At 42.1% G+C, this 25,710-nt stretch overlaps 1 protein-coding gene across 1 annotated transcript in view; it reads left to right on the forward strand.

Moving 5' to 3' along the window:
* Positions 1 to 7,432: 7,432 nt before the first annotated feature.
* LOC139688208 (uncharacterized) overlaps positions 7,433 to 25,710 on the forward strand; it is a 32,722-nt gene continuing 14,444 nt past the window's right edge. The window contains exons 1-5 of the mRNA XM_071585637.1: positions 7,433 to 8,023; positions 8,212 to 9,285; positions 9,934 to 11,010; positions 16,197 to 16,301; positions 16,405 to 16,526. Coding sequence (XP_071441738.1) covers positions 7,433 to 8,023; positions 8,212 to 9,285; positions 9,934 to 11,010; positions 16,197 to 16,301; positions 16,405 to 16,526 — 2,969 coding nt within the window. The remainder of the gene's footprint in view (positions 8,024 to 8,211; positions 9,286 to 9,933; positions 11,011 to 16,196; positions 16,302 to 16,404; positions 16,527 to 25,710) is intronic.

Here is a 25,710-nt window from a genome sequence, read left to right on the forward strand (position 1 = left end):
AGTGGCCTTAACAATTATGATTCGCCATATTTTTTTGCATTTAGACTTGAAAGATAATAAATAAGTATGCATAATTAAGAAAGAAATATTATTTTTGATTGTTTTAATGATATGATTGAAACATGCAAATATTCACCTAATGATGAATGTTCTAACACTCTTTGTTTTGTTTTTTTTTAAAACCATCTTCTTTTATATTTGTCATCAAATCTGACTGTTCAGTTTCATCACCTCCAAACCCCATGTTTATGTAATAGAAGAGTGGAATATGTAAAATAATTGAAATGACGTAAATTTTGATTTCCATTGCTATTTGAAGGCAACCATGCTAGTCCTATGAAAATTTATTAAAAGTATTTTTGGCTCAAAAAGAGCATCATCCAAGCAATTCATCTGTTCAATTTGTTGGGGCTGAGAGTTATCGAGCTATCTTTTTCATTTTAGCAATGTCATTTTCTTAAACTATAAATGGGATGTGCACATTCATGTTTACATAAGCATATTTATATGTGCTTATGTATACTTTATTGAGGAGAAAGATAAGCATATTTTATTATGCTGCCTTATGTGAAAACAGAAATTAGGTGGTGTATACCTGCCGTGTCTCATTCAGGTATTCATTTTTACTCATTGTGAATTAACTGAATTAACCAAAAGACTTATCATCTTCCCAAAGCAGTCGCCTCCTTATTGAACCTTCATTATGGCGTGGCCAGGGATACTTTTAAAATTAAACTTTTTTACATATATTCACTTGGCATTTGATTAATTTTTTATTTAAACCCCATTTATTCGATTCGTTTATGAATTGAAATGCACTCTTGAAAAACATCCAAAAAAGTGTTAGAATCTTCATCTTAAACGAGCAACTTTTATTTTCTTGTATTTTATGTAATGCATGAGAGGCGTTTCAGTATCCTAGGTTGCAACTGTATACGTGGCATGATTCTGACTATAACTACCCTTGATTCACCCAAAATTAATGTGTGGGTGAAAAATCCAGCCTACAGCCACTACAGGCTTACATCTTAAGCATTGAAAGCCATGCATTTCAGTTGGGTGGTCTTGCAGGGATCTAAGTAATTTTTAGATTGGCAAATTTTAAAAGTCAAGTGAGTTTTAAGAACAGGATGCTTAATTCCTATCCTCTTAACCTGCATGGTAGTTGGGGTAATATCAGTTGATTGTCACAGATGGTGAGAGTTAGTCGCCAGGGGGGACACTGAGTGCGAGAAAAGGATGGTTAGATAGATTTATTCGCCATAGAACAATACATAATTGTATGGGCTTCATTGAGATTCAATTACATATATGGGTGCATTAACATATGTACAAATTCATAGGAAAAATAATGTACATGAAATACATGAGTATTTAAGATTTAAGAAACAGAATTCCCTACATTGGCTCTCTCTATGTACTCTTGGACGCTATAAAAAACATTATTTAAAAATAAATTTTCAACTTTTTTAAAATTTATTTTCTTGGGGATGTCTTCTTTGCATCAGAGTCTGATGATGGTGGAGGTCAAGTGGTGATTTCAATGGTCAATTATTTCAATTTCTGCTGGAAAATATTGGGATTTGCCGGCGCCTTGGAGCAATGAGTTTGAGTTTGGTGAAATTTAAGATAAAATAATTGGGGGAGAAGACAACTTAAATAGCAAAATTTGTAACCAAATCAACCGCAAAAATGTTCTACTTTAAGAAAATTTATACCTCGGTCTTAGTATGATCTGAGAATTCGGCGAATGGAAAAAAGAAAACGGTACTACCAACTTAATAGCAAGAAACTAATAAATTTATTTTCCTCTTTTTAAAATAATTTTCGGAGATAACTCGTGCCGGGTGAAATAAAATTGTCATGATGCAATTTCTCAGAGAAGCCAGTTGGAGGCACTGCCAGTGACATCATTTCAAAAAGGAACATTACACAAACGTCAATTTTGCAGTGTTTACCGGTTACCCAATGAAACCAACATCGCGAGTGGCTACAGAATTGCCTTGATGGCGGCGGGGTAACGTCCTCGCCTCCCAATCCAGGGGCCGCGGGATCGATCCCCGCCTAGGCGAATTTTCCTCCACCTGTGGCTTGGGTGTTTGTTATTGTCCTTGATGTAATGTTTAGCGGTTCAGGGGAAGAAGAAGGCAGTGTAAAACCTCAATCTCGCCCCAAAAAGTAGTTAATAAACAAAAAAATATTTTCCCTGCAGGAGAGTGCCATGGAAACTTGAAAACACACAGATCTGATGATTCCAATAATTTTAAGGGAAATTTTCCATCAAGTGTTCTCTCAATGGCGAAAGAAATGGAAGGTAACTATTCTGGCAAAGCAGATCATTCTTCATAGCCTTATCTGGAACGTAATCCTCATTAATTAATTTAAATAGCATAACTATTATTTTCTACAAGTGCTTCGTGCGGGGAAATTTCTATTTCGGTATTCCATCGATTGATTCCTTTTACCAATTCATCTAAATTCGTACGTCTTGAATCCCGAACGCGTGGGTTGGCTACGCTTAGCGACTTTTTTTCATCTTGTCTTTATTTTTTTAGATTCTCATTAAAGCTGCCACTCTATTCTTCTTCCCCTTCTTGCCATTTTGACTTTTAAATTACATTGCAAAACAGCAATGAATGCTATTTAACAAAATGGGTATCTGCCGGTGGGAATCTATGCGATTTGAATACGCCGTACCCTAAACACGGTGTAAACTAATGGTAGTAATGTGTAAAATAATTCCCCTTTGTATGAAACTTGTGTGCATGCTCTGTATCCCCAACCAAAGAGGAATCGCCTTATAAGCGGATCATTGCATTTTTGTTGGTCGAAAATTGAAGACGGCTCTTGTTTGAGATTTTTAATCAGAAATTTTATTCCACTCTCTTGGGGTGTGATTTCGAATAACTCTTAAAAATGGAAGTAAAAAAGTATCCATAAGCGTGCCATACTCATCCACTTGATGAGTAGTGATAGCCTTGAAACACGAACACAATTCTCAGAGCAATTCCAAACATGGTGTAATCATTTCCGAAAGTTACATGCAACCTTCAAAACGTTTATCGCTCGGAACCAGTCTAAATTTTCACCACTGTTTTTTTGCCTTTAATAATCCGCATCGAACATTCTCTATGTCCGAAAAAGTGAAAGTGAACACTTAAACACCAAGCAACATTAACTTCGCACCCGCAATGCTCAGCTGCGAAGGAGGGCACGATTCGATGCCTCATACTATATATCCGTGCTTAATTTCTCTTTTCCGCCTTCGTATGTCTTATTCCACATGATACAATTCTTTTTCTTACTTTTTATTAAAAGCGTAACATGCGAGAGTTAAATCACCCCGACGATACAAAAGCAAGTTTCTTATTCCTCACAAGTTGTGAGCTCGGAACCACGGCAAGTCACGACACACATGGCTGGTTCATGTACAGGTACGTCGACAGATATTTCACGCACGTCTGAAATAACTACCTTCATCTATCATGTATTCGATTGTTTCTGGTTCCACTTTGTGGAAGTTCATGCTCATTTAATGAAGAACATAACAGATTTTTCCACTATTATTTATTTTGAGAGTGCCTAATGATGACGCCTAAGCGTTGACACCAGTAGTACCAAAATAAAGAATAGTGGAAAAATACATTGTGTTCTTCATTTAGTAATAATATGATCTGTCACACTCGTAACTGGGCATCTGTCGGATCTGTAATGAGGTACGCCACAAACGATCAGTTTTTTCCCCCGGCGGGACCGACCTGTCGCACCCTACGTGTATTTTGACCTTGTTAGTTGATGAAATATCTCTCCCTTCACTCCAGATGTATGAGAAAGGCCTTGACGGGATCGGTCTGTCATTCCAGGAATGGCGGGAAACCCGCTCTGGGTGTACAGCTACAGTCAGTGCGAGGGGTTGTCGGTCGTACTTATCCCCGACCATCCCTTCTCCCCGAGAGAGAGAGTAAACTTTGTATCAATCAATGATCCTTTTAACTCAAAATTCAACGCGTTCTCATAATTTCCTTGATGACAATACAGGTAGGTTTTAAAATTGAAACTTTGGAAATGGTTACCTGCAGAGAGTTTAACAGAACACAGTAAATGCACACACAAGTTAATCCAAGGAATTAATATATTAAAAGCGTAAGTATAATTTGACTCGACTTCAGTATGATTATTAATTTGCAATGGGTAAATAATTATGATAATTATAAATTGAATGAGAAAGAAATAATTTGATTTCGACCCCTTTTTCACTTTCATACAAACTAGATAAAATCACAAGAAAAGGTACCACTGACTCACAGTGCTGACAAAATGAGAGAGATTAAGTGTATAACAGATAGATTTAAGATGTAATTTTTTCCAGGAACGATAGGGGATCATAATATTAACATTGTTCCACCGCGGTAGGGCGCTCATTCACGGTATCATTCGCCTACCTTCATGAATTACTTGTCTGGTATCTTCTTGCCCGAGATGCGCTCAAGTTCCACGATCTCCTAACATTTTTTTCTGTCAAACCATGAACAGCCGAAAATTGAAACTTCGGTTACTTCTCAACCAAATCTCCCAGTAATTGTGCACATTTTTCACAACGTCGACGCCATGATTCTATGGCTACCGAGAAACTTTGTTATGGAATCTTAAGCTCACTGGAAAAACCGGCTGGTCCGTGTCCGAGGCTACTTGGTCGCATGAAGTTCTTTGAACTGTCTCACTCAAGGGCGCACAATTTATATAAAAAACCATAACACCACCTAACCGCATATATCACTCAATTGGCGATGGATTTCGATATGTGTATGCTAAGCCACGCAAGTTGAGAAAACGGATGATTGCACACTGCTCTTGTACAATGAACGACATTATGTACTGAAAGCTCTTCTCACTCAAGCGGCAGCTATATGGGCACTGGTAACTCTGTGCCAGCTACTTAGCAGACATATTTGTCTTGCTTTCGGAAAGTGTGTCCTCGTATTTTCAGTTCAACCGCATCCTGCCATCTACTCCCAATCTCTAGATTGAATTGAAAAAACTTATATCTTGAAAGCACCTCGTAGGTACCATTGCATCCCTGGTACCTAATTTGACCCCTCTTTTCCACCCAAGGCGTCTAGTTTTCTGGCCCTGGTCTGTACGTGTAGCGTCCTGAAATGGGGGCAGTGGTGACTGACCAGAGTGCGAGTGTCCACGACATGATTTGATGCATTTGAAGGTATCCAATAAGGGCCTCTCTTAAGTGTCTCTCATCCAGTGTTATTTGTAAGCACGCCGTGCTGTGAAGGGCGCTCGGCGGAAGCTCGCCTCGACTGAAAGAGGCCTTAGCAACGGAAACAAGCCTCATAACAACCTTCGGGCGCGTTCGGAAATTATATGTGTATATACCAAATATCAAGATCGTACATGTACTCTTCCGTTTCCTCTCGCCGTTCCCTATCCCGGTAGGTGCGGTCAAGAAAGCCTAGTTTTGGGTTAATAAATGGGACTTGACAGCGAACTGATTTCTTCCATACTTCTTTCACCCCTGTTGGGGCATTTATAAATTGTTTCATGCGAGCTCCTCTGTTCCGATATAGGACTTCTTTTTTAAAACAATTCATTGCTGTGGCTATAGGTATCAATGCTCTTATACAATTCTCAACTATTTGTTAAAGCTCGCTATTATTATTATCATTATTATAAGGTAATCTACCGGTCAAGGTAGGTTTTGGATGCACACAAACCAAATAAATGTTTTGTTACTCCTTGCAAAACACAAAATCCAGCAACCTACTCTAAATCAGGTCCCTCTTCATCTCTGCATACTTCATTCTTCCCTTCATCCCGTCCAACATCCCTATCCTGTTCCTGCCCTTTCCTCGTTTGCCCAACATTCTACCCTCTATCACAGTCTTCAACAGCCCACTGCCGGTCAATACCCCATTCATCCACTTTTCCTGCTTCCATAGGATTTCTCCCAACAAACCCCTCTCTTCGCCCACCATACCAAGTACTTCCTCATTTGTTTTCGTCTCTGTCCATTTCACCTTCTCCATTCTTCTCCACACCCACATTTCAAAAGCCTCCAGTCTACGTCTATCCTCCTGCTTCAATGACCACGTTTCCGCAACATGCATAGCTACACTCCATATCAAAGTTTTTACGGGCCTTTTGTTAATATCCTTACTCAACGTCCCTCTCTTCAACTCCCTCCTCCTTGTGAAAGCCTCTTTGCCTAGCGCAATTCTTCTCCTTACGTCCCTACTACTTTGACCGTGCTGGTCCAAAACACTTCCGAGATACGTGAACTGTTCTACCTGCTCTATTTTTTGCCTTTCTATTTTAATGGTTAGCTTAGCTAGTTACTTTCTATAAAATCGCATAACCTTTGTTTTATTAATATTGATTCTCATCCCATACCTGTCGCACTGAATTTCCAATGCACTAAGCAAGGCTTGCAACCCCTTGGCTGACTGACTAACTAAAGCTTGATCATCCGCAAACCTAACTGATTTTACGAATTCCCCGCCCAATTTCATTCCTACCTCCAGTTCTTCCCATGCCCCTTTAATCATTTCCTCTGCATACAGGCTGAACAGCACCAGTGATAATGGACGATACTGTCTTGTACTAAAAAAATAATATTTAGTTTCTCTAGCAATCATTGCGGTTGGTGATGTGTTGAAGAAGAGATGCGTAATCATTGATGGAGGTCGTCATCAATCTTGGGTGAATTTATTACGATTGACAGCTGTTAATGAATAATAATTATTCTCAAGCAAAGGTCTCCTGCATAAATGAAAATAAGGATCACTAGTTAAAGTGTATTTATCTATAAAAATACTGAAAAAAATTATCTAAAACTTTTCATAATTTTCTTGACTAAGTAAAAGTTCCAATTGCAGGATTAAATATGTGATTCAAATATTCATCTGCTATACACACGATTATGAATGGTATGGCATCAGATTATCTCTGCATATTTTCGTCACGTGGCTGGTGAAGAGGTGAAATGGAAGACAATTTTGCTGCAATGATTGTAGTTTGAAAGAATAAAGAAATTGGTTAAAAAGTGACAATAATTTACTGTCAGTAAAACCTTTTGGCACTGTGGCGGCGCAAGGAGAGCAGACGGAACGCACGGTGGAACTTATTTGTTCCAAGTTCCGGAAAGTACCACCAGGGGGGACACGGCGTCGGTACGACGGAGAAAGGTGGACGTCGGGCGGGAGAGTCAGTCTGCCGCGAATGAAGAAGCAAGTTGTACGATCGCCCTCTGTAAATCCGTTTCGATAATAAACCCGTTGAGTTTAACGCTCGAGTGTAATTTTTTCTAACGTCCACTAGCGTAGAAGGAAACCCCTTCATTGGTGACCCCGACGTGATCATGCGTGAGCTAAGGTTTGCATTTTTTTTTCGTTCTGTGACTTGAAGCGCCACGTGGTGCAAAATGCCGCCTCCAAGCAACGGGTCGGAGGAGTCAATCGTAAACAGAGTGACGATGCGAGTTCCACCTTTTTGGCCAGAAAAGCCGGCTCTATGGTTTTCGCAGCTGGAAGTTCAGTTCTCGCTAGCGGGAATAACGAGTGAGGCGACGAAGTATTCCCACGTGGTCGCCCAGTTAGACAATCGCCACGCGCTGGAAGTGGAGGACATTATTGTGAATCCCCCCAGGGCAGACCCATACCAGAAGATCAAGGAGGAATTAATCCAACGACTCTCCGTCTCGCAGGCGCAGAAAATACGTCAACTCCTCGAGCACGAGGAGTTGGGGGACCGGAAGCCATCCCAGTTCTTGCGCCATCTACGGACGTTGGCTGGCGTTGCCGTGCCAGACGACTTTCTGAAGGCGCTGTGGATGAATCGCTTGCCATCCCACACACAGTCCATCCTGGCCTCACAAGACTCGCTGGAACTGGAAAGCTTGTCGAAACTAGCCGACAAGGTGCACGAGGTGCCGCGCCCCCCGCAAGTCGCCAGTGTCACGCCGCATTCCGAAGTGGAGGAACTTCGAAGTCAGATAGCGGCCCTTACACAACAGGTAGCCGCGTTGACTGCTTCTTGTCCAGATTTTCGCGGACGGAAACGTTCCAAAAGCCGACAGCGGCGTGCCCGCAGCCCTTCCGCGCCTCCAGATGCAAGGTGGTGCTGGTATCATGTTACTTTTGGTGCTCGCGCGACTAAGTGCCGTTCCCCGTGCGCCTATAAGTCGGAAAACCACGAGGGCAGGGCGTAATTGCGGCCGACGCCCGCTGCCCCCAGCCTCGCCGCCTGTATGTTGTGGACTCGGTGACGAAGACAGAATTCCTGGTCGACACCGGTTCCGATCTTTGCGTTTACCCGCGTACGCTGGTGAAGGGACGACAGCCACTTTCTACCTACCAGTTATTTGCCGCAAACGGGACGGTGATAAAGACCTACGGGTGGTTAGACTTAGCCTTGAATTTAGGCCTAAAGCGGGACTTCCGTTGGCGCTTCGTCGTGGCGGATGTCGATAGGCCCATCATTGGCGTGGACTTTTTGTCCTTTTACCGCCTTTTAGTGGACGTCCGCCGGCAGCGAATAACGGATGGGATAACGTCGTTGGGCACGGGCGGTCGCATTGTGCCGTGTTCGGTCCCGCAGGTGAAGACTGTAATCGAATCATCTCGATTCCATGAGATTCTGACCGAATTCTCAGAGATCACTCGCCCAGCTGGCACACCGAGGGAGCCCCGGCACGCGACCATGCATCACATCAAGGTGACGTCCGGACCCCCCGTCGCCTGCAAGCCCCGGCGACTAGCACCAGATAAGCTCGCCATCGCCAAGAAGGAGTTCGACGAGATGCTACGCAGCGGTACGGTCCGACGGTCGGACAGTTGTTGGGCCTCGGCTCTGCATCTGGTGCCCAAGAAGGATGGCGAGTGGCGTCCCTGCGGGGATTATCGCGGTCTCAACGCGCGGACCATTCCCGACCGATACCCGGTGCCTCATATCGCCGATTTTGCGCACAATCTGGCCGGCAAGACTGTATTTTCGCGTATTGACCTCGTACGCGCGTACCACCAAATACCTGTGTGCCCCGACGACATTTCAAAAACGGCAATCATCACGCCATTCGGACTCTTTGAATTCCCGTGCATGCCGTTCGGCCTGAGAAATGCAGCCCAAACATTTCAAAGGTTCATCGATGAGGTGTTAAGGGGTTTGGACCACTCGTACGCCTATTTAGACGACATTTTAGTCGCCTCGATGGACGTTGAAGAGCACGAGCGCCATCTACGTGAGCTATTTGCGCGTTTGCGGGAGTACGGAGTGCTGGTAAATCCCGCCAAATGCGTGCTAGGTAGGACGGAAGTGTCTTTCTTAGGCTACTGTGTCAGTGCATCCGGGGTTAAGCCGACGACGGCGAAAATAGATGCGATTAAGTGCTTTCCTGTCCCGGAAACTGTGAAAAAACTGCGCCAATTCTTGGGCATGATTAACTTTTATAGACGGCTCATACCAAAGGCTGCGGCAATCCAACTGCCACTTAACGATGTCCTAAGGGGGGGAGTAAAAGGGAATGAACCTGTGCGGTGGAATAACGGCTTGGATCGTGCGTTCAATGAATGCAAAGACGCCCTCGCGCAAGCGACGTTTCTCGCGCACCCAGACGTCTCTCTGCCCTTAGGCCTTTTTACGGACGCGTCGGACGCCTCGTTGGGCGGAGTTTTGCAGCAGAGTACGAGCAACGGTTGGCAGCCACTCGGTTTCTTTACCCGTAGACTCACTTCCACGCAGCAAAAGTACAGCCCGTACGACAGGGAACTGCTTGCCGTGTATGAATCTGTTAAATATTTTCGGCATATGCTCGAGGGTCGTGAATTTTCAATTTTTACTGACCATAAACCCCTGATTTATGCCTTCGCCCAAAAACCAGAAAAGTGTTCCCCGCGTCAGTTTCGGCATCTAAATTACATTGCCCAGTTCTCCAGCGACATCCGTCATCTGTCAGGCAGCGAAAACGTAGTCGCGGACGCCCTTTCAAGGGTAGAAGCTGTGAGTGGTGCCATCGATTACCGCGCCCTCGCACGTTCTCAGGCGGAAGACGACCGGCTCAAACAGCCCAACGATTCCCTCCGGTTGAAAATGATGCGCATTCCCGAGTGTGAATTTCAGTTATATTGTGACGTGTCGACACCATCAGTCCGCCCTTATGTAACTGAACCCTTCCGGAAGCCAGTCTTTGACTCGCTGCATTGCTTGTCACACCCAGGAATACGGGCTTCCACCAAGTTGGTCGCAGAACGGTTCGTGTGGCCCTCGATGCGCAAGGATTGTCGTGCATGGACACGCGCATGTATTCCCTGCCAGCGAGCGAAGATTCATCGCCACACAGTGTCCCCTGTGGGAGGCTTTGCTCCGCCCACCCAGCGTTTTGAACATGTTCATATCGACATTGTAGGCCCCTTGCCGGTTTCCGCGGGATATCGGTATTGCCTGACGTGTGTCGATCGTTTTTCAAGATGGCCAGAGGCGTTCCCGGTTAGGGACGCAACAGCTGACACGGTCGCCAAGGAATTCTTTCGGAATTGGGTGGCTCGCTTCGGCACTCCACTCCGGATTACGACGGACCAAGGCCGACAGTTTGAATCTCATCTGTTCAAGCAGTTGGCGGGGCTCACCGGTTCAAGACACCTGAGAACCACGGCTTATCACCCCGCAGCAAATGGCATGGTGGAGAGGTTCCACCGCCAACTGAAGGCAGCCATAATGTGCCACCAGTCGGATGGTTGGCCGGACGTCCTGCCAGTAGTGCTGCTCGGTATACGAGCCGCCTGGAAAGCAGACATTGGGGCGTCGCCGGCGGAGATGGTTTATGGTCAACCACTCCGTCTACCAGGAGAGTTTTTCGTCCCTAGCGAGCGGCCGGCGGACGACGACCTTAATTTCGCCGCGCAGCTACGGCAACATTTCTCCACCATACGACCAGTTCCTGCGTCACGCCACGGCAAGAAGTCTGTCTTCTTGCATCAAGACCTGTCGTCCTCATCCCACGTTTTCGTGAGAAACGACGCGACAAAGGTTACTCTTCAACCACCGTACGAGGGTCCCTTCCCGGTCATCCGAAGAGAGCCAAAATTTTTCGTGGTCAACGTCCGAGGTAGTGAGAAAACAATTTCAATCGACCGCATAAAACCTGCCTACACTCTTGAGGAGAACGACGGGACGAGCAGCGCAGCACCCGCATCTCTGCGGGACAAAACACACCCAAGAACCACCACTGCTGCACCTGCCGAAGAGCCGAGAGAGACCCGCCTTGGGAGGAGGGTCCATTTCCCAAAGCACCTGGAAGATTTTGTACCATAGCATCTCACTTCTTTTCGCTAATCCTTCCTTTTTCGTTCTTTAGTGGCCTAAAGTCTACAGAGGGGGTGATGTGGCGGCGCAAGGAGAGCAGACGGAACGCACGGTGGAACTTATTTGTTCCAAGTTCCGGAAAGTACCACCAGGGGGGACACGGCGTCGGTACGACGGAGAAAGGTGGACGTCGGGCGGGAGAGTCAGTCTGCCGCGAATGAAGAAGCAAGTTGTACGATCGCCCTCTGTAAATCCGTTTCGATAATAAACCCGTTGAGTTTAACGCTCGAGTGTAATTTTTTCTAACGTCCACTAGCGTAGAAGGAAACCCCTTCAGCACCCAGAAGATTACAGTACCGTATATAACCATTTTCAATTGCTCTTACTGATGAAGAAAGTGACGAAGCCCATAGCCGATTTCAAAAGGTAGCGCTCATAGGCGACCACGACGAAACCACGTAATGATGCGCGGTATCTGCCTAACAGTCAGTTATTTACGACTACGTGCATTTAGGAACGCCTTGGCAACAATTATGTTTATGATTTAAGGAAACATTCAATCCGACAACCGCTAAGGTAGCAAGTTTCACTGCATAAGGAGTCTTCAAGTTTTGCATGATGCTAGATGCGCATGAATATGACGGCAGATGGACGGTCAAAGACAAAATAAAGCAATATCGAGGGCTATTAGCACTATGTGGTAAGATACGCCATTGATTAATGTTAAAAATTCATTTTAGTTATGATTGATATTGTGTTGGAAAGAGGTGAAACAATTTTGTCACCATAATAATGAAACTGCTCTTGGCTAATGAATTTTTTCATGTACACATTTTGTGCTGGCAATAAGTGAGAGACAAAGAAAAATCAACTAAGGATTATGAGGTCAATAAAGATCAGGCTACTCAAAAATTAACTGGGCTGAAAAACGAAGTGAGGTTGCTGCGACTACAACTCCGGAATACCTTAAGAGGAGAATACCTGCGATCTGTCATCCAGGATGACCGTCGCTTAGCCCTGGCACTTGGAACCAAAGATCCATCGGTAACTAATCTGTTCCTTATTTATTACACGCTGTAGTGGTCATTGCCTCTAAGACAACGAATTTAGCGCACATTGTTTGTGATGATAAATGTATCGAAGTCTTCTCAGTTTCATTACTTACTCCTTCCCCACCGATAGTCGTAATTATGAGCCACATCCGAGACTCCATTGATTACCACTTGCTTCTACTCGGATTTTACAACAGAACTTCTTTCTACATTTTTTTCATTTCTTCTCACAAACTTTCTTCATTTAATCTTCGTGTACTTAAATCTTTCAATTCACCGACCGCTCCTCGCCAAATTCGCTTAGCCTACCTTTTTTCACTACTGAGCCAAACGCAGAAGATTTTCTTGTCATCAATTTTCGAAAAGAGCTCAGAAACCGGAGTTTGCATCACACCCATGGTCGATGAAGGAATTGAACCCACCATCTTTCACCTATCAAGTAGGCAAGTCACTCACCAGTCTAATCTGGTTTATGAGAACCACATATAATGTTGACATCTACATCTACATAAAAATGTATTTCCTCAACCATCATTAGTTGAATCTGTCTTCAGTCTTAGAAGACTGAAGTGCTGAATTCCTCGAAACTATGCTGTTTTTTACTTATCTCATTGTTCCTTCATCGTTTGGTTCACTGAAAAACCTATCTTATGGGCTTCATACTTCGTCGCTGTTTTTTTCCATGTAGTTTCCTTCTCATTGTTTCCTTCTAGTTTAGGCTTTATTGATTAAATGAGCATCAGAATGCGCCTAATTAGATTCTCTTCGCACACTTTGAAAGGACTTCTCCGTTCGTTTCTCGGCCAGGTTTATTTTCATCATTGTTCTTTTTTCTTCGCATTAATATTTCGTGGTGCTGATGTTCATGTCTCACACCGGTGAAAAATGAACACCATGCGTAAGTTTTTAGTGACCCGGTTCCATTTTGTCCGTGCTGTGTCCAGACTCGTCATTTAGGCGCCTAAATAGCTGAGATTTAGGAAGGACGCCATCTTGAAGGGTGTCCAAACTCTTTAGTCAGCGAGAGGGCGTCAATTTAGTCATCTAATGCGGCCCCCGTATTTAGGACACAATAGAAAAAGTACGCATAAATATAAATGAACTCCACACGACACAAAGCAAATCTTAAAAAAATTACGGACAAGGATTAATGACCGAAAAATTACCCTGGAGTAAAATACCATATAAATAAGATAAGACGCTTGAAATTATTGAAATGCAATGCTATCTGACCTAATGATTAAAGCAAAATATAAAAAAACAGATAATTTATAAAGAGTTAAATATAGTCCGATAAGAGGAAATGAATATGAAACTAGCATTCAAAAAATCGTCCAAGCTACTGAATAAAAAGAAAGAAATGGAAAACTTTAATAAAAGATTGCCGCATGAATTGTAAAGTGAAATCAGGATTACGCAAAAAACATTAATACGGTTTTCCACTACACACATACATTTGCACAAGCTATGTCAAATATCAAAATATTTACATTCGGACATCATCTGTGTTTATTCCTTATTCTCAGCTATATAGATGGCAGTACTACTGCGTAGGGTTCCCAAACCCAAGCTGCCTTTTCATGAGGCGCTTATCATTCAGGCATCCGCCTCAAAGCATTCACACCCTAATGCCCAACATCTCTCTGGACGCAGCTTTAGCCACCAATCTTTGCTTCTTCCGATACCTTCCTCCCGCGTGCCATTTTGCTTTCATACATATTTCCCCCTTTCTTCTCCATCGCCGTCGAAGCAGCCCTAAAACGAGCAAAGTTTTTCGGTATGTACCTGTGCGTTCATCCCCAGTTTTATTTGAAAGTCCTTGCTCCGCATAGAGAATAACATTTCGTTTTATATTTGTTACTTTTTGGAGGTTACACTTTTTTTTATACTCTTCTCCGCGTATGTCTTCTGTCTTCTCTGTACGTACTGTTACGAGTGTCTCCAAAGCGCGTCATTTTTATACTACTTCCTTTATATTTCAGTAGAACGCCTTAAATCTCATTCATATCTCGTTTCTTATGTCTTCTCGATGTGCACACAAGAGGATGCAGAGAGACAAGGAGAATGTGTGCCTTTCTTCCTCTTCTATTTCAGCCTACTTCCATTTAATGCACTCAGCACTATCCGTCTTTGTCTAGGGTATATGTCGCTCTGCTTACGTAATTATCCTTCGAAATAGGGAGCATTATATTCCTCTTCCTGCCGAGACACTTTTTTCCAAATCAATCCAAGGATTAAAGATCGTTTGGCTTTTTTTTTGTATTCTCGTTGACAATTCTGAGAGCATGACCATTAATTTACTTATTCCACACCTCAATCCCTCCAACTCCCCCCCCCACCCCACCCCCGGGTTTTATTTTGATTTTCTTGAATTCAAGCCTTACAGCCTTTCTGCCTGCACAAGACAATTAAAATTGTCAATGTATAGGTTGACTGACTAGCAAAGACTTTTGAAGATTCACAAGCTTGTCCAGTTATTGCCTACTTTCACATCTATCGATGGTCTCCTTCTCTCTTTGACACTTCGGCTTGTAGTTAGCAAAACTTTCAAGGAATGATAATCCCATGACATAACACCAAGCCAAGTAACCAAATAACGCCTCCTCCACTTCACCCGTGTTCCCCATGAATCTCTCCTTTTCCAAACTTTACTCTGACGCCAGATACAAAAACAGCAATAGATAACCATGGATAATGCATGCTTCGTACGAATACAGCATTCAACGAAAATACTCTAAATGCTCCAATAAGTCCTCCCTTTAAGCATCGTTATTGGGTAATTCAAAGAAAATGTATCATTTTAATGTTTTTTCAGTGTTATCTAACTTTCTAATACTTCATACATTCTGCAAGGGAAATAATTTAGAAATTGTCATGGAAATGAGCATATCCCCATCGTTATGCATGCATACGAAGCTATAGAAAAAATTTGCAAGGAGTTTCAAATGCTACTTAGAGCAGAAAAAAATTGGCGTCGATAAGAATATGGTTGCATGAGAATTCTTTAAATATTTAAGTACCGAAAATTTCGTTTCAACAAGGTGACAATAACTTTTTTGGCACGAATAATGGCAAATGCTTCTCTTTTCCAATTCATATTTAGTCGTCCTCCATCACAAGTAAATGATTATTCATGTCAGCTTGAAGTTAACTGCCAATTCACGAAATTATTGCCCCCCTAAACGGGGTTGTCTGAAGAGAAAGTTTTCCCTTGGTAACTCATTAAAACTGATGATAATTTATCTTGATATGTTTATTGAATGATTTATACACGCCGGGATTTATTTAAGATTTTTTCATTTTGTTTTGACAGAAATATTAATATTTATTGTTAAATCGGCAGGGTGACAAAAATTTCATGTCCCTTAATGTTCTAATTTATGAGGACCACAGTTTAAGTGACGAAACCGGAAGATTTTATCGGCTTTCAAATTAGCATATGTATTTCATTTTTCACAAATATTCTGGATAATATTTCAATCTTGTTTCTTCTCTAAGCATAAACAAAATAAAAAATAATTTATTTCAGGTGTCAATTTAGCATTCTATCAAGGTCCTTCACAGCAAACCCCGTTATTGGACGATGGAAGTGCTCATTCAACTTTTATAATGAAAATGCCCATTCAACTTTAATACGCAAAACACTTTCTAATCACTGGCGATGAAATTTCACGTACTCGTGGAATTTAAAGGTTCATCTCAAAAATATGGGTCCAAAGTAGAACGTACATGGTTGTGTTCCCCGCCAAACGATTGAAAATCTTCCTTCAACAATGCTTCCTCGTGCATGGCCACACTTTTGCAATGATATTTATTATTTGTTAAAATTATTTTTAGGAGTTGGTCGGCGATTTGCATCAACGAAACTGTGCCAAAGGGAGGGAAATTAACAAGTTGCAGTATGTGAAGAATTTAAAAATGAAGGAACTTGAAAGTGCCATGGTAAATACCGAAATGCAATTTCAAAAACGCTAACATAAAATTCTGTAATGAGGAGTACTTGGAGTGTTTGCTAATTTTAGTCGCACTTCTCTGTTACATTTAGATCGAAGTAGAAGAACTGAAGAAAAGGAATGAGGCCAACTCTTCACGTAAGTCAGAATCTCTGAGAAAACAAATTCTAATTAAAGAAATTGAGAAGACTAACGTCAGATTCAACGCTGCCAAGTGCGTCTACGATACATACAGAAAAATGATCAATCTGATGAAAGAGGTAATTCCCATAAAATCTACTGCGAAACGAGTGAGTTCATCGCGTGATTTTTACGTTTGAATAGTCTTTTCCCATCTTTCACGGAAATTAAAAGATCACACGAGTGTTGATTTGAGGCTTTCCTTTAGTAATGTCAATCGAGAGGTTAGCAGACTACAGCGTGCACCTATTTTCAATATAAGGGAAACGCCACTTTTTTAATGAGAGCACCCAAGTCGACTTTCTCAGAGCCGCAATGCCTTAACTCGGAGCGGTCACGTGTTTCCTCCGTCATCAACAAATTTTATTGCAATAAACGCTTATACTTGGCACTGTTTGGAGCACTTTTATTTGTTCTGATATATTTCAAAAAATAAGCAACAAAATAAGATTGGATGCCTTTGAACTTTGTGAATAAATCGGCCAGTATTTGTGCACATTAAACTTGCATATCTAAAGACCTGGCACATATGTAATATGTTTCAACGCAGATGAAATCAGCAATGAGATCTTTAAAGTACAAATAATGATAGTTTTTTACTGCAAAGTTAAGTCAAGAATCGAGTTCCGATAACTACTACATTTAATTAAACAAGGTTGAAGAATAAGTTCAAAATTTTTGATTAAATTTGTCGAAGAAAGAAAATCGCATCAAGAAATAATCCATTGCGGTTATTCCGCAACTTATAAGTCGCCCAGTATTAAATGCGGGATAAAACCCGAAAGAAAAACAAAAAGAACAGCTTTTTCCGTGAAAGATCCGGACAGGGGCAAGGGGAAACGCCATTTATTTGTCATGGAAGACAGACGAAGAAGCAATCAGGGGAACGTTACGATAAATGATTATTTGTAATGGCATAATCACACTCGGTATACCGTATTATTTTGTCTACGCCATTACCAGAGGCACAAAGAAGAGGGTAGTTTTAATCGGACAATGAAATATGCAATTTTACACGTCGCAGCTAGTGTTTTCCTTTCTGAATGATACTGATGTCATGCATAATTAATGACGCCATTATTAAAAATCGAAATATCATTATTTACTGCACACTTGGCGTCATTTAAAAGGTTCTCATTGACTTCGCTAACTTCACATTACCTTTACACAGTTAACTCTGGCCATTAATGCGGTTACATTTCCTAAAACATTCTTCAAGGAAGTCCAAAGAAGGTTATGCAACTTTTCCGTCGGATAAGATAACTTATTTGATAAAATCATACTTTGATCTTGGTGTTCGCTGAACAATATTGGTCTTTTGTAGTTATCAGCTGTTTCGGGTAAAGTCTATCTATCTCGAGCAGATATAGCGTAGAACAGACGAGAAGAGAAATATGATTTGGGTCAAATATATAAAGACCTAAAAGCTTAGTTTACAAAACTTTGTCTAAATTTTATTATGAAAGCAGAATTAGTGTTCGCTCCGCGTTTTTTGTAAGTTGATTTCCAACACATCGGACTAATCGCCTACCATCTCTTAACGAACGCTGTTGACTCCTAAATTACGACTCGCTTTAAGATTACATTTCTAATTTCTTGAGCTTATATTCTGTTGCCAACAATAAGGATAATTGCTGACTAACGGTTTTCATACTCAACTCAACGAATACTAACGGTTTTCATACTCAAAAGTTTGGTGGTCCTCTGCATTCTAAATCATATCTTACCAATTATTAAAATGAAAGGGCTTTTTACGAGGGTCATCCGGAAAGTAGTACCCGTTCGTGAAATAAAGACACAAAAGTAAATATTAACAAACATAAAAAAATTTATTTGAAAGAGGATACTTTAAACTACTTCTCAACATAATCTCCAAGCAAATTAAGGCATTTGTCATAACCTGTGACAAGTTTCTGTATTCCTGCTGCATAGTCCTTCGCCGCCAGCTCATTGAGATACGCGAGGGACCCATCTTGCACAAATTTTTGCATAATGCAGATGGTGTTTAACAATTTCATGAACAATTGTTCGAGAAACATTGGGAAAATGCTCACAGATGTCATCAATTGTGACGCGCCGATCGTTCCTCACGAATTCGTCAACTGAGCTCACCAGTTGGTCTGTAATGACAGACGGTCTCTCCGAACGCTCATCGTCGTGTGTGTTCCCCCTCCCCATGTTGAAGTTGCGACACCACCGCCGAACAGACGACTCGTCCATTACATTGTCTCCATACACCTCCTTTAATTGGCGATGAATATCACATGGGCGAACGTTTCTTGCATTGAGGAATTTAATCACTGCCCTCACTTCACAACTGGCGGCGTTCTCAATTTTTTTAAACATTGTAAACAATCACAGAAACAACACAGGCAATGCTAGCGTCACGCAACTTGGCTCAGAGAAGGCAGACAAGCCACTGAAGCTATCTGACCTCGTCCAGCGGCTACTCGCGTCGTCAGCACTTCATGCGGCACGAACGGGTACTACTTTCCGGATGACCCTCGTATTTACGTGCCATACAGATTCATGTGCGCTATACCATTTCATGTGTTCAAAATTGGCCTCTCCAATACACAGCTAGCAGCTATAAATGTCTGCATGTAGTCCCCTATGAAGGAAGTTATACTATATAACCCATGGAAAATGTCATTCGTTTCCCTGGTTATTGAAAAGGCACTTAATGTGCAAATTCACGCCATACATCACCTCCTCTAAGATATTTAATTATTATGAGCCGCAAAATTTTCCTCTCGTAATCACAATATTATCGTATTGTATGTAGCTGTTAATTAGCGAATAAGTAACATCCTCGGGTATCGTTTGATTGGAGACAGTCCGGAGATGGCAATGGCGGCTTATACGAGGTATACCTGCTGGCGAAATACTTATATTTCTCCAGTTGGTTCCAAAACCATCGTGCAACAACATGTGGGGAGACTCGATCATGGATGCATGCAATGTACTCTTTCAATCAAATTGTTCGTGTAGAAGACAACTCGCGTCATTAAGGGATAAAGCAGAAGGGGAAAACATTTCCATCATTAATATCAGTTGATTTGTACAAGAGACAAGTCTTTCATAAATACATCCTCAGGGAAACATACAAATGAAGAATGGATACATTCCTAATAATGGCGATCAATATCTCAGCAGTAAGGTATAATGTCTTTCGATCTAAAGGGAGCAATACAAGACAGATTAAACGACAAAGTTTACTTGAGTTCAGAGCTACGGCAAAAAGAACCGCCCCCGAATCCAACTGCTCACGAGAAGTTCGATTATTTTGCTTTTCCCATTCGCAGGTGTGGCGTTTTGGTCATTAGTCATGGATTAACATTTTATCTCAATCGAAAAATATTTCATGGAATGAATCGCTTGAATGGTGAAATTATTCCATGAAATCGCAAAACAAATATTCAATAATACCCCTGTAAATGTGATGTGGAAAACCAGGATTAGAGGAACAAACTTTAATCGGTGTATCAACCTATTGTCCAATTTGGAGTAAATCCACTGTGAGAAGTGTAATGGGATTGATTTTTATTTTTATGATCACATTTCATATTCACTTAGTAATGCCAAGAAAAGGATATATTAAACATACAATGTGTAATAAAAAAACCGGACTGATTTTATTGTGCGCAAACCGTTCACCGGATCGAAACGAGACACAGTACGCCATCTAGCCACACATCTGAAGTCTAAAACGAGAGGTGTTGCGTTTGCTTACGTCGCGTAGTTGCGCAACAGCAGCAGTACGTGTCTTAACCTGTTCGTCGCCGCGTGCAACGGCAGCAATGAAGGAGCTAGAGGAACAGTGCGTGTGCGTGAAATTTTGTTTCAACCTTGGCAAAAGTGCTACGGAGGCATTTGGAATGATTCAGCAAACCTTTGTTAATGAAGCTATGAGTCGAAGCCAGTGCTTTGAGCGGTACAGTCGTCTTAAATCGGCCAGAACCTCTATAGATGAAGATTCGCAAACAGGGCGGCCTTCCACTTCGACAGACCCCAAACATTTGACTTGGTGCTGCCAAATCACCATTTAACTGTTAGGGAGATAGCCGAGGAAGCGAACATTAGTTTTGGATCCGGTCAGACGATTTTGACGGACATTTTGGGCATGGCATGAGTCGCATCAAAATTCGTCCCGCGGGTGCTGACTGATGAACAGAGACAAAAACGTGTGGACATTTGTCAGGAACTCCTGGATCGAGCTAATGCCGACCCAGAGTTTCTTAAAACCTTCCTTTTGTTTCCAAAGTTAAAATAAACCTTGAAAGGGCGCCGATTCGACTCCATTGCGGACATTAAAACTAATTGTACGGCAGATCTGAAGAGGACCCCTAAGGCGGCTTACCAGGCAGGGTTCGAGAGCTGGAAGAAACCTTGGCAAAGGTGTGTCGTCATCCAAGGCATGTACTTTGAGGGCGACAAGTTCGATTATGCTGTATCCGTCGACATAAACAAGTTATAAAATCAGTCCGGTCTTTCTTTGGTCACACCTCTTATGTTCTTTCTACCTGATCATCCACCCAGCTTAATTCATTTTACCCTTTCGTACTGCCAACAAACCTGGTAATATAATTTTCAAAATACTTGAAGATGTTGTATTTTAGTGATGACTTACACCACCTCTGGTAATTTGAGCCACCGAAACCCGTCTTAATGTCTTCATATCTAACCTCCGAGGAACATATTAAGGAATGGGCAAGATTGGAAAAGAAAGATTCGCTCTCTAAATATTAATAAATTCGCTCTCGCGAATAAATGTTTAGTTTCTACCTCTTAAATGGTAATTTAATCTATGAAAATGAAGCTCTTCGTTATTGTATTACGGACCGTATAGAATTTCTACTTTTCATTTCGGACGGATAAGTGAACTTGTTCAAGGGATACCCGATCCCTCACTTCCACTTCTCGCTGCATGTTCCACGTATGTCTCTTTTTTGTGTCGGCCATTATTTCTCATTATTAGCATCGCATCTCTTATATTACCAATAGTATCGTCTCGTTAATGCATTGCTATTTACAATTCCGGGATTAACGTTGTTAATTCGAGAAACCGGATACAAGAGATATCATTTGATTATCAATTCCAGGTTTGACACGAAAACATTCAATTAACCTTATTGGGCTTCTTAAAACACCCATGCCCTTCTGACTAAAAGAGGAACGGTATACAACGTCTTCATGTAGCGCTCGCTCTACCTCCCGGCAGATGTGCCCACGGTCTTGTCTTTAAATTGCTCTTTCAACCTCTGAACCATTCCCGTCCAACTTTTCTCCTCCCCCTTCTTCCCACCTCTCCCTCCAGTACTGCCTGTAATATGCCATCATTTCCCTGGTCAACCCATTTGTTTTTCCTTATTTTTATTATCCTCCTATCCTCTTCCACATGATATTAAACCCCTTCGTCCCTCATCTTCATTTGTCCATTTTATCCCCTCAATTCTTCTACATGTCCACAATTTGAATGCTTCGATCATTTTTCTATTCGCTGCTCTCAATGGCCATTCTCTCTCTCTCTCTCTCTCTCTCTCCCTCTCTCTCTCTCTCTCTCTCTCTTCCACACAAATACACGCTCCTAACGTTAAATTTATGAAAATCTTCAGCAGACCAATATTCATCCTATTCCTAAGTAACCTCTCCATCCTGTGGATGAATGAATACCATATTTACTATCCATGCTATATCCCTGACCTCTCTCTCTCTCTCTCACACACACACACATTTCCAGATGCTTTCAACTGCATTTCCTGGGCACTTAAACCTATCCTCTTTCTCAATTTCTCCTTCCTAAGCATAGCGGATGAATCCAATCGATTCAATCTCAACCGTAATTGAGACTTCAAACTTCACCCCACATAACTCTGCGTAAGAAAGCACGAGGTATCATCAAGATGCGCCGTCGTTTATGGTATACGGGGCAAACAGCCAACATCTTATCACTTTTCCTCAAACTTCGCCACAAGGAACCTAACAAATGGCGCGGTATAGTCCGGAAAAAGCGATTCCGCCTATTCGTATAAGCAGGTTAAAAAGATCTCTGAATCTGATTCCCTGGAGAGAAATGTTGCCCTATGGGGAAGCCCGAAAGAGACCCATGATCCAGAGCCTTTACTGCGGTTCCCTTCGATTAGGGCGGATATCGAGGGTGCATTGGCGTCCATTGAGCCTCTGCCATAAATAATGACCTGCTGCTCGGGCCGGAGTCCACGGGGAGCGAAATTTGACAACATCGGACGACCATTCGCTGGAAACATATAGCTCAATAAATTCCATTGGACCACCTGGGTTCCCTAAGGTAATATGTTCACGACTCCTCACCACATACTTTCTCTGAACCGATTCCGAAGTTTCTACCGAATCGCGATGCATTTGAAGATATTGCTCCTTTGGCGTGGAAATGTATCTTTCATGCATCACCAACATCCCAACAATTGTTGAATGGAACAGTTTACTTGCAAAACTATTGGAGCCCTTTCCTAACAGGGTAAAAACTTTTAAGAAAAGATGTAAACAATTTATATAATAATTCGATTGATGTGTTGCGTAAAATTGTATGCAATATCTTAGTTGTGATTTTTTTCTTGCTGATTGGGAAACTAATGTTATGAGACGGGGATTTTTTTTTTGTGTCAGAGATTGGTGTTGGGAAGTTTCCTTTAAGTGTATTGATTTTTTTCTGACTGATTTTATTTATTATCTTTTGTGATATTGATTGGATTTGAGATGATTTCATGTTATTTTCCCAAGTCAAGTTTGATTGTAATACTTGGGACTTGTGTGCTACCTTACATTGTCTATCTGCATATGTGAGTTTTAATAATAATAATAACCCTGAACTCTGTTTTTCGATTCACAAGTTGTAGTGATCATGACGCATCAAGCAAATCGAAGCCAATTCAACGCCAATTCAATTGCTTTTTCCTCTATGAATGACTAGGAGCGCCAGGGGATTTTTAAATACTAAAGTAAACTCGACTTGATCACAGGACGCATTGTACTTGGATCACATCGTCTCTTCGATGTCTTTGGATGCAGACGGGCAGTCTCGGAGCATCGCCAGGGTCAAAGAGAAAGGAGAGAGGGCGGCGGTTGAAAACGATGAGGCTCGCGCAGAGCTGCAAGATTTGGAAGTGAAAACGGTGTCTATGATTCGCGTGAGAGATCGAGCCATTCGCCAACTCCAACAGCAAATCAACTCGTTGAGAGCACGCCTAAAAAATATGGAAAGTGAAGTAAGTGACCCTTAAAAATAAACATTCAGGTATAATTCCGACAGATACTCCTGCATTCGCTATGAGAGGAGACATGAAAGAATTGTATCACAGTTTGGGATGGATTTACTTCGGTTTGAGTTCGTATGAAATGCATTTATAATGCCTTCCTTATTCAATTTTTTTAAGAATTCGAATCCTCGGTGGTCACCGTACGCTCCTTGTTATGCTTTACTCCAGATTGACATCACACCGATTTCACTTAATTCCGTTGTGACGGCATAGGACCGATGTCACTTCCGCTGTCGGTACCTGAAGCCTTAACACCCAGGGATAACCATTGAGTCTGAAATAAAGATATCACCCATCATGCACCACGAGCGCATGAGCAGCAAATTACATTGAATGTAAAAAATTAAACAAAATGTATACAAACATTCATATATATATATATATATATATATATATATATATATATATATATATATATATATATATATATATATACACGAGTATATATATATATATATATATATCCCTCCCCGGACTACAACCTTGACGTGGTGGAAGGGCTTGTGTGTTCCGATTACCCCTAGAGCTGTGCTGGCGGAAGTAATAATAATTGCTCCTGGTAGGGTCACCCATAGGTCGAAGGTTAGGAGCCAGGCGAAAGGGAGTCCACGCAGCGTCGGTTCCTCAGTAAGGCGGCTGCAATGGCGTCTGACCCCAGTGGGGCGGCCAATAAGTGATGGTGTCACGTTAAAAACACTATTGAGGAAGGCAACGGGAAACCACCTCAATTATCATTCCCAAGATAAATATGATGGACAATACAGAGATTTTGAGTCCTGGCAATTACGGGGCTCGGCCCAATCGGCCGTGCGTTGTGCCCGGCAGCGGGGGAGGCAAGGCTTCTGCGGTCGTCATCCCACGAAACCCTTGTAACGAAAAACCGGCAGCAACAGGACGGAAGACGCAGAAGAAGAAGACCACATTAGTTAGAATAGGAACGTGGAATGTTAGGACAATGATGAGGACAGGGAAACTGGAGAATTTTAAGCGAGAGATGGAAATGGGAAATATAGATATTTTAGGTCTATGCGAGGTGAGATGGAAGCATAGCGGGGATTACTGGAGTGATCAGTATAGAATAATTTACAGCAGCGGGGACGAGAGCCAAAGAGGGGTTGCCATAGCATTAAATGAAGAGGTAGGGAGAAGCGTAGTCAACATAGAGCAGGTAACGGATAGAATACTACTAGTACAGATAAAAGCAGAACCGACGAATTTGGTTATTATTCAGGTATACATGCCACCGAGCAACCATAAGGAAGAAGAGGTCGATAGGATATACGATCAGTTAGAGGACATAATCGCGTGTGTGCCTGCAGGGAAACATTTGATAGTGATGGGGGATTGGAATGCGACGGTAGGAGAAGGAAGAGATAGTGATGAGGTGGGGGACTACGGTTTAGGCACGAGGAATGACCGCAGGGAGAAAGCAGTTGAGTTCTACAGGAGACAGGGGTTACTCATCACTAACACTTGGTTTATACAACATAAAAGACGCAGGTATACATGGAAAATGCCAGGTGACTCAGAAAGGTATCAGCTAGATTATATTCTGGTTAGCCACAGGTTTAGGAACAGTGTGATGAATTCGCACAGCTTCCCGGGAGCGGATGCGGACTCTGACCACAATCTAGTTGTTATGAAACGTAGCGTCCTTTTCAAAAAGATAAGGCAGGGGCGGCGTGTTAGAAAATGGAATGTAGAAGCATTAAATGGTTTGAAAAGGAAGGAGTACCAACAGGCGGTAGAGGAAAGGAAATGGAGGATGGTAAAGAGCTAAGTACTATCGAAGAAAAATGGGACAGTATCAAGAAAGGGTTATAGAAAGCCGCAAAAGACACTATTGGAACCGTCAATGCGAAAAGGACTAGGAAACTATGGATCACGGATGAGATGATTAAAACGACGGATGAACGGAGAACA

The sequence above is a fragment of the Hetaerina americana genome, unplaced genomic scaffold (assembly GCF_022747635.1).
Source record: "Hetaerina americana unplaced genomic scaffold, ioHetAmer1.1.p SCAF_2, whole genome shotgun sequence".
Lineage (NCBI taxonomy): Eukaryota > Metazoa > Arthropoda > Insecta > Odonata > Calopterygidae > Hetaerina > Hetaerina americana.